Source organism: Fukomys damarensis, unplaced genomic scaffold, assembly GCF_012274545.1.
Source record: "Fukomys damarensis isolate Sample0158 unplaced genomic scaffold, DMR_v1.0_HiC HiC_scaffold_32, whole genome shotgun sequence".
Taxonomy (NCBI): domain Eukaryota; kingdom Metazoa; phylum Chordata; class Mammalia; order Rodentia; family Bathyergidae; genus Fukomys; species Fukomys damarensis.
In genome coordinates, this window is record NW_022900944.1 from 36,295,433 (window position 1) to 36,305,908 (window position 10,476).

At 39.7% G+C, this 10,476-nt stretch overlaps 1 protein-coding gene across 1 annotated transcript in view; it reads left to right on the forward strand.

Moving 5' to 3' along the window:
* Positions 1–9,404, forward strand: part of Phlpp2 (PH domain and leucine rich repeat protein phosphatase 2) — a 66,464-nt gene extending 57,060 nt beyond the window's left edge. The window contains exons 16-19 of the mRNA XM_010644467.3: positions 588–698; positions 1,443–1,637; positions 3,014–3,245; positions 6,100–9,404. Coding sequence (XP_010642769.1) covers positions 588–698; positions 1,443–1,637; positions 3,014–3,245; positions 6,100–7,254 — 1,693 coding nt within the window. The 3' untranslated portion in view covers positions 7,255–9,404. The remainder of the gene's footprint in view (positions 1–587; positions 699–1,442; positions 1,638–3,013; positions 3,246–6,099) is intronic.
* The last annotated feature ends 1,072 nt before the right edge of the window (positions 9,405–10,476 follow it).

Consider the following 10,476-nt stretch of genomic DNA (forward strand, 5'->3'; position numbering starts at 1 on the left):
AATGAAGTAGGCAAGAAAGCCTCTAGGTTCTCTTCTTTATTCAATTATGAATGGATGTTCTATCCAATAGTCAGTTTATTTATTTTGGTACTGCTATGTGGCTGCTATCCATACTGAATAATTTTGTGCAACATGCAGCAATGTTTAGGTGGGACAGGCCACATTACAACAGCTAAGGAACAATATAGTTAACTCATTGTACCAAACTTCATAGGATCATAGCACTTAAAATAAGTAGACAATTGGCTGAAACTTAAAGATCTTCAGTGTGCTTTTTTTTGGGGGTACTGGGGACAGAGCTCAGGACTTTGTGCTTGAGAGGCAGGTGGTGGCACCACTAAGCTAAATCCCCGGCCCTTCATTGTGCATTAATTGTAATAATATTTGGTCCTTACTTTTTCCTCCTGTCCCTTTCCTTCTTTTCCCCTTCCATCTGAGCCAGGAGTTCATCATTTTGTTTTCATTCATTCTCTCTAGAAATGCATCTGAGTCTGTCAAGAGCTTATTTTAAAAGCACATGTTATTGTTGAGACAGTTCTTATACAAAAAAGAAAATGGTTAATCTTTTCTTCCTCCATTTCCCACAGCCATATCACAACCCTGAAAATTGATCAGAAACCTTTGCCAACCACAGATTCTACAGTTACATCGACTTTCTGGAGCCATGGACTGGCTGAAATGGCAGGACAGAGAAATAAGTATGTGGGCTGTGGAGACTTGAGAAAGAAGAAGGCAGCCCTTTGTATCTGGGAATGGGTCTGATGCTCATAGCTAGGCCATGTTGTTTTGTTACACATAGATGGATCATAGAACATCAACATCAGATAAGATACTTCTGAGGCCATGGTAAAGTAAGATAAAAACAAAATGAATTTATATCAAACATCCCCTCCTTTCTCCTTATGCTCATTTTCCTTCCCTGCTGGTAAGATTTATTGCAGTGTTCAACCATGTGACAGCCCTGTTTTCTGACAGTCCACAATCTGGTATAATCCCCCACTTCCTCATACTGTCCCCAAAATGGCCCAACCCAAGCCAAAACCCTATACAAGGTTCTTTCCAACACCTTCTTCCCTGTATACCCCGGGATTCAATGAGATTCATTCTTCCTTACTGCAAGAGGTAATAAACCCAGCTTCAAACGTGTTAACCCTGGTCATCTTTGGCTGAATGGCATTGACAAAACTAATCCTTAATTGCTGCTATAGTAAAACATCTTTTATTTCCAGCCTTTCACAGTATTGCAAAGCTAATATGAATATGGCTGAATCCCCACTTTCCTTAGGATGTCAACTCTTTCGGGAGCTGCTTAATTATCTTAGATAGGGACTTTTTTCATGTAGACATGAAGATTTGCCACTAATATTCTTGATCTTGAACTAATATTCTTGAAAGTAAAAACTTTCTTTGATGATTGTACAGAACTTATATTTCTTTTCTAGGCTATGTGTGTCTGCCCTAGCTATGGATAACTTTGCAGAGGGAGTAGGAGCTGTGTATGGCATGTTTGATGGAGATCGAAATGAGGAGCTTCCTCGCCTGCTGCAGTGCACAATGGCAGATGTGCTTTTGGAAGAAATACAGCACTCAACAAATGACATAGTTTTCATGGCCAACACCTTCTTGGTATCTCACAGGTAAGCAAGTGGGTTGAATAATTCTTAACGGAAAATGAATTTCTCCAAAGCAGAAAGCCAAGGTCTAAATTATGGGTTCAGGAGTGCTCCTGTTCCTTCTTCCATGATTGGTCTCTCAGTATCAGCAGTGGGTGCACCGGTCACCTGCTTTTCTGTTGAGTCCAAAGGCTGCTGAGGATCTGGGAAGCTCAGTAAATATGTGCAAAAGGTTGTGGTGTGTATACGTATTTGTACATTTTGGGGAGGAAGGTGGTAAGCTTTCATAAGATTCTCCAAAGAATCATTGATCTGGTCAGATTCAGGCATTTAGAACACTTGTTATTAGGTTTTACCCAACTAACTTTATTCAAGTCTGAGCCATTTTAGGGAAAAACCCCATAACCAAACTATTGAAAATCTCTTGGTAGCTAATGGAACATCTTGTATATCAGGTGGGTTGCATAAAGGATATGCATAACCGAAAGGTTGTTAACTTTTTATGATCAAGGCTGAAATGGAGCCATCTGGAGCTCACCTGGTTTTATCTGTCATTATAACACAAAGCATAGTGTTAGGAAGAAATCTGTTTTTTCAGAAGAATTGAGCTAGAGACTTGGCAAAATAATGCTTTGGAAAAGGGACCTTAATTTATGAAGAAATTCTCAAGTGCCAGGCACTTGTTCCATGCATTTCTCATCCTGTGTCTTTAATTTTCAAATCAAGCCAAAACAGGTATATATTTTGTCAGAGAAATGTCTGAGAGAAGTAACTTGCTGAGATTCTCTAGCCAATAAATAGCAGAGATGGAATTTGTCACTAGATTCTCCTGCTAGTGTCTGCTATGTGTTAGTATGATGTCCTGAGTGCGGGCACATAGGTGCCATGTATGTGGAGAAAACACAAGGAGAATTATGGTCCTTCCTTCAAGAAACTGACAACCTGACTGATTCTTAGTGGGTTTTTTTTCAGGGCCAGTGTCCTCAGCACCCCCAGGAACTTGTTAGAAATGAAGATTATTGGGCCAGCCTCTTAATCCCCATTCAGAAACTCAAGGGGCAGGACCCAGCAATCTGTATTCGAACAATTACCAGACCCTTCAGATGATTGCTGCAGTTTCAAAAGCCCTGAATTAGGAAGTCTCTGATCAGATGCAAAGCAGTAAAGATGCACATATCAGCTCCACCTCCTTCTTTAAATTTGTTTCTCCATTATCTGAGAATGGAAGGCATTACTCCTTACCACCATCACCTGTATCAAAAGTCTGCCTTCACATGGATAAGGGTGAGACTGTTTCATGATCGATCCCCTTGGCAGAAAAACAAAGGATGGACATAAAGGACCACAACTTTTTTCTAAAACTAGCTACTGTATTTGCATATTCCCCTTTTTCTAAACAGGAAGTTAGGAATGGCTGGCCAGAAGCTGGGCTCCTCTGCTCTCCTGTGCTATGTTCGCCCTGACACTGCCGATCCAACAAGTAGTTTTAGCTTGACTGTGGCTAATGTTGGCACATGCCAAGCAGTCCTCTGCCGAGGTGGGAAGCCTGTACCATTCTCTAAGGTCTTCAGCCTGGAACAGGACCCAGAGGAGGCCCAAAGAGTAAAGGAACAAAAAGCCATCATAACAGAGGTATGTCGTACTCTCTTCCAGGCGCTTCTGTTAACCAAAAAATCTAGTGAAGGTTACTTTATGTAGAAGCTATGAGGTCGGTTTTCTTTCTGTCATGCTTTGTAAATTACATTCAGTCCAGATAAATGTTCAATTTGTGTGGTTTTACTAATAGTACTAGAAGAAAATCTATTGAGCAGTTAGTGGCAAAAAGAAAAAGCAAAATTAATTAGAAATGAAAAATCTGAATTCATTATCCTATAAATGAATAGCTAGCAAGTAAAATTAATGTTGTATTCCCCTCAGCTCCCAACTCATTTGCTTCGTTATTCCAAACAGAAAAGCTCTCATTTGGAGAGCAAAGTTTCAGAATATTTTTTTCTTGTTGATACTGTACTGTATGTGACTTAGTGTGCTCCAGTGTTCGTTCTATTTTGGTGGTGTAGTATCATGTATCTCTGCTATTTTATAACTTTTCTCCTTTTTAAGAAATTAGCATCACTTTTTTCTTTCAGACTTAGCATGTGAACATTATTTACTATAAAGCAGAATTCTGTTCAGATCTTTTGCCCATTTTAAATTGGATTGTTTATTGTTGAGTTTTAAGAGATTTCTTTGTATGTTTTAGAAACAAGTTTTTTATCAGATACTGTGTTTTGCAAATATTTTCTCCTGGTATGAGGCTTATCTTCCCATTCTCTTAACAGTGTCTTACAGAGCAGAAGTTTTTAGTTGTAGTGAACTCCCAATTACTAGTTTTTTCTTCCCTCATTGATTGTACTTTTGGTGTTCTTTCTAAAAATGCATTGCCAAACCCAAGGTCATCATGTTTTCCTCTGTGTTATCTTCTAGAAGTTTTATACTTTTTAAGTTTTACATTTATATTTTTGTTTCACTTTGAATTAATTTTTGTGAAACGTGTAAGCCCTGCCCTGTCTCTAGATTCTTTGCTCTTTTGTTTTGTTTTGTTTTCTTTTCTTATGTGTATGTCCAGTTGTTGAGGAACCATTTGTTAATAGACTGCCCTTTCTGCACTGTAGTCCCTTTTGTACTTTATCAAAGATTAGTTGATTTTATTTGTATGGGTCTGTTTCTGGGCTTCCTGTTTTGTCAGAGTTCTACATAAGGACTATCCATCTTAGATGCCACCCAAGGAAGTACAAAACCAGCAAGCATCATTATAATGTGGTTGATACTATTAATATTCTAGAATTATGAGGCATTAATTTTAGGAAAGTCTTTGAGTCAAAACAAATAAAAGCTAGAAGACAACTTTTCAAATAAAATTTTTTTAAAAAGACAACTTTTATTTGACTAGTCTGTTTTTGTAGAATTTAAATGATGTTTACTTAGGGCATCCTAGACAAGTAGTAAAAATTATTGTTATTTTAGCTACATTTTGTTGGCATCACTTACCAAGCATTATACCTTTATAATTTTACTTAATCTTATCAATAACCCCCATGAAAGAAATTTCCATTTTAAGATGAAGAAAATTAAGTTTAGTGTTCATGACAAATTATGCTAAATGAGAAGCTATGGTTTTCACTCAGAGAGTGGATGCAATTATAAAATTAATTCATTGATGACTCTAGAGTTTTGGGGGGCTTTTTAAAAATCAGTAACAAAAGTCTTCTGCATATGAACATTCCCAGCCTGCAACCAGAGTGCTTTCTTTTCCTCTAAGTTTAGAATTATATGAGTTCTAATTTGAGTTGTTATTCATTCTTGATACCATCCCTACAAAGAAGGTTAATAGATTTCAGCTCCTTTTTTTGTTTTGTTTTAAGACAGGGTCTCACTATGTAATTGAGACTGACCTGGAACTCACTATGTAGCCCGCTGGTCTTGTCTTATCAATAACCCCCATGAAAGAAATTTCCATTTTAAGATGAAGAAAATTAAGTTTAGTGTTCATGACAAATTATGCTAAATGAGAAGCTATGGTTTTCACTCAGAGAGTGGATGCAATTATAAAATTAATTCATTGATGACTCTAGAGTTTTGGGGGGCTTTTTAAAAATCAGTAACAAAAGTCTTCTGCATATGAACATTCCCAGCCTGCAACCAGAGTGCTTTCTTTTCCTCTAAGTTTAGAATTATATGAGTTCTAATTTGAGTTGTTATTCATTCTTGATACCATCCCTACAAAGAAGGTTAATAGATTTCAGCTCCTTTTTTTGTTTTGTTTTAAGACAGGGTCTCACTATGTAATTGAGACTGACCTGGAACTCACTATGTAGCCCAGGCTGGTCTTGGACACACAGCGATCCTCCTGCCTCAGCCTCCCAAGTACTGGGATTACAGGAGTGCGCCACCACGCCAGGCTCATGCTCCCTTTTATAAGGCAGAAGAGCCTTAGTGATTATTTAATGATTTAGCCACTAATATTCTTTTATCCATTGGAAATCTTTTCAGTCCCAACTGTGCCTTTAAATGAGAAATAGTTTTTAGTGATTCATCTTAGTTTTCGCATGAAAGTACTAGGGATGGAAAATTGATAATAGTTCTGGTTATTGCTTTTCTAACCCATTTTCCTCTATTTAAGGACATGCTGAGGGCTGTCTATCTTAGAATAAATGTCTTTTGAGATAATGGTGCCTTTTAATTCCTTCATTTTAATTTGATTTATCTTCAGACCTCTCAACTATTTGTTGTAATAGCTGTATGGTATTTTGTCCTTTTAGAATCGTAAATTTAAAAAAAAGAGAATCATTCCACATTTATATTTGTAAGTCCACTTATAATTATACTTATCCTAGGACAAATCCTAAATAAAATCTACTTTACTGAAGGTCCCTAAACATTATGAAAGATCTAAAGTTGCATGTCATTGTTGCTTCTTTCTCAACATTTGTATTTTGTTCATCTCTAGGACAACAAAGTGAATGGGGTAACTTGCTGTACTAGGATGCTGGGCTGTACATACCTCTATCCTTGGATCCTCCCCAAACCCCACATATCTTCCACTTCACTTACCATTCAAGATGAGTTGCTAATTCTGGGAAACAAAGCATTGTGGGAACACTTGTCATATACAGAAGCTGTCAGTGCAGTACGTCATGTGCAAGACCCGTTGGCAGCTGCCAAGAAGCTGTGCACATTAGCACAGAGCTATGGTTGTCAGGACAATGTGGGGGCAATGGTGGTTTATTTAAATATTGGTGAGGAAGGCTGCACTTGTGAAATGAACGGGCTCACCCTCCCAGGTCCTGTGGGATTTCCTTCAACCACCACCATCAAGGATGGCCCCAAGCCAACCACTCCTTCTTCTAGTAGTGGTATTGCCTCAGAGTTCAGCAGTGAGATGTCCACCTCTGAGGTGAGCAGTGAGGTGGGCTCTACTGCTTCTGATGAACACAACACTGGAGGCCTGGAAGCTGGCTTGCTTCCAAGGCCAGAGAGGCGCTGCAGCCTCCACCCAGCACCCACCTCTGGGGTTTTTCAGCGCCAGCCTTCTTGTGCAACCTTCTCCAGTAATCAGTCTGACAATGGCCTGGACAGTGATGATGACCAGCCTGTTGAAGGGGTCATAACCAATGGCAGCAAGGTGGAAGTAGAGGTAGATATCCACTGCTGCCGAGGAAGAGATCTTGAGAACTCTCCTACTTTTAAAGAGAATTCTTCCACCCCGTGTCCTGAGGAACACCCTAGAGGGCTGTGTTTTGGGATCCGAAGACAGAACAGTGTGAATAGTGGCATACTTCTGCCACTAAACAAGGACAAGATGGAGTTACAGAAGTCTCCTTCCACTTCTTGTCTGTATGGAAAGAAACTCTCCAATGGCTCCATTGTGCCCCTAGAAGACAGTCTGAACCTCATAGAAGTGGCCACAGAAGCACCCAAGAAGAAAACTGGCTACTTTGCTGCCCCCACTCAGCTGGAACCAGAGGATCAGTTTGTTGTACCTCATGACCTGGAGGAAGAAGTGAAGGAGCAAATGAAGCAGCATCAAGAAAGCAGGCCCCAACCCGAGCCCCATGAAGAGGATCGGACCGATCTCCCAGAGGAGTTTGACACAGCACTGTGATTTGGCCCTGCTAAAGGGCAGTGTGAGGGAGGGTGTGTGGGGTTGGGTAATGGACTTTCCAGAGGCACTTTGCCTCTGTGTTTCTAACCATAGATATGTGGGGTAGAACTTGGAGCCAAAAAAGATGACAGCTATCAGGGCCTGGCTCTGGATGAGCCAGTACCACATCAGTGTTAAGTTTCACATTTGACCTGCATCCGAATTCCCAGAGTTAGTGGGAAGAAAGCAGATGCTGTTCTGTATCCGTCCTACCACCTGCCATTAACCCTTTCTCTCCTAGGATCATTTTGAGAATTTGCCTGCCTGGGCAGGAAAGGGACTTTTTCTGTGGAGGAAGTAACTGAAGGTTGATTCCTTTTACTAATTGCTGCTGATGGATCTCTGTGACAGAGAAATCATCTTATCTCTTAGACTAACTAATGGGGTGTGATGTGACTAGTCACATGGCTTTCATTCTTCTCTACGAGAATTCAGCCTATCAAAATGATGTTTATTGGAGATGTAGAACCAATCAAACAGATAATTTATGTATGTAATGTAATGAGAGCACTTTTCATTGACTGTGAACTTTTTATTTTTGAATCTGCACTCGAGCCAATCTTCTTAGAGGCAGCCCGGCACCTTTGTCCATAGGAAGAAAGATAACTTGGGTGTTGGAGCCTTCTCTGAGGGTACATAGAAGGAAATTGATTGAATTGTTGGATGTCAGACTGAAAGTTCCTGAGAATCTTGGGGTAGGGATAGGATCTTCTTTGAGGGATGAAGATGGGGAAGGAGCAATGATCGAAACTGTTTCCCCCATGTCAAAAAAAGAGAATCACTCCTTGACAAATGTGATACCTGCTAGGATTTGTAGTCCCAGCAGATCACAAAATGGGCATTTGGATTGGCCTCTTTCTCTAATATGTGGTAGAGATGGCACTGCTAGTGTCCAAGTAACTGAGTTACAGCAGATGACTCTGAAATAGACAGAGGCTTAATGAGAGCAGATGTGTAGCTCACAGGTTAAATTTGTTCCTTCTTTTTCTAGACCACAGAAATGGCCCACTGGGAGATCGTTCTTTCATGTTTGACAGTTCTTCCTTCTGAATTTACCACCGTATGTGGTTTCAATGGGCTCAATACCAATATAAGAAAGACTCTTAATTGAAAATTCCTAAGCTTACAGAAAACTTACAATTTTTTTCACATTCCATGTAACCCTAGCAAAATATAGTTCCCTCCATATTTCTGTCGCTTTTTCCATTGAAAGATTTACTTTGAAAAGTGAATTCCTACAAAATTTTACATTGCTTAGTAGAAATTCGCTTTGAATGGGAATGGGAATGTGCTTTGAAATTTTAGAATATTTCACAATTAAAAAGAAAATACAGTGGAACTATTTTTGTTTCACTGGAAACAAAATGTTAAATATAAGATTGAAAGTAAATATTTATTCACTTGTGGTTTTGGGAAAGTTTTTGTTTGAAGCAATAATCAAAAATCAGATGACCCATCCACAGACAGTTATGTCGCTCCATTTTCTCAGAGGCCCCATACCCATATGCATGTGTCAGCGGGGTGCACTCTTGGGGAGTTTTGTACCACTCCAGTGGCTGCCTAGTGATTGACTGACTCCTCAAGAATCTGAATGTGAACCCCTAAATCAAGAACATTTGACTTTCCTCTGTCAGACTACTGGTCAGCTACTGAAAACTTTAGAACTCAGGTTTTTGATTTGAAGTGGGGAGCATGGTGGCTCATACAGAGTTTAGGTGCTGTTAGAAAGAAAGATGGGAACAATAGTGTGTTGCCACCTTATTTTTATATGGGAAAATGAAAAAAAAGAAAAAAAATGAAGGAAAAACCTAAGATTGTACGTAATGGGTGATGTAAAACATCTTCCTACTCAAGACAGCCAAACCTTTGGGTTATAGAATAGTGATGTTGTCTAAAAATCAGTTATTTTGGGAAAATACCACTTTAATAGTATATCATAAAAAAGTACTTTGTGAATTGTTTTTCTTGTCTTTTGTTTGTTTTCCACCCTAACTCAGTTCTGCAATGACCTTACCAAAAGTAAGTCACTCGCCATAGTGGCACACACATGTAATCCTAGCTGCATGGGAGGCTGAAGCAGGAGGATCAAAAGTTCAAGCCCAGCCAAGGCAACTTAGTGAGACCTTGTCTCAAGAAATAAAAGGGCTGGGGATGTCGCTCAGTGTGAAGGCCCTGGTTCAATCCCCAAGTATTGCCCCCGCAAAATAGTGTACTTACTTTTTGGTCCGCAGAACTCTGAAATTCCAAATATATTTTTATGTGGTAGTGTTATTTTGGGAACCATTCAGTTGTATTGAAAACCTTTAATGTAGGCTATACCAAAACTTATGTTCTCATTTTCCTTTCATTCATGTCCTTCTACACTTGCTCTGTATTAAAACAGGGTAAAAAGGCCATAGCCCATTACCAAAAATACACCACATACTTATTTTGACCAGCAAGATAATTTACAGATTTGTGATCTGGGTAGGTTGCCAATGAAAGCCAGTAATCTGTGTCCGGTGAGTGTACTTTACCCAGAGGGTGTGTTTCCCAGGTGGGCAGAGTACAGGTGATCTGTAGCATGGAAATCCTGGCCTCTGCATGTACCTCTGAAAGAATAATTGGTACAGTTCAGGAGTCCCACAGGGGAAGGAAAACGTGTGGCTGTGTGTCTGAAAATCTGAATGGTAGTATGACATAAAGCTGCAGTGCTACTATGGTCAGGTCATGGAATTACCACTCCTGACCCAGCAAGGGCTTTATTGTACTACTGTAGATTGTACTTGTGCAATAAGTTGAACTCATTCTCCTGGCATACAGAAGAGCAGCTTGGTAACCACTGGGTGCTATTGCTTGTATTGAGTGCTATTTTCTAGGAGATGGAGCCAGTTAGGTTTGGCTGATCTACTGACTATCAAATGATGCTCTTTCTCTGTAGACCTTCAGCAAAAGCAGGTACTTGGAAGCCACAGGCTCACCTTCTCTATTTATTCAATAATTATTAATGAAGAGACCTCCATAAGGGAGCACTTGGCTGTTATCAATAAATGTACCAATTTCTAAAGAATCAGTCTCCAAGCCATTTGGTGATGTCTGCAGCATCACTGTAGAACTGTCTCGTGTCATTTTTTACTTCCCTCTGGGTGGAGCCTTCCAGGCTCCCCAATCATGGAGGCAAGTTAATCTTTCTCTCCAGTTAGT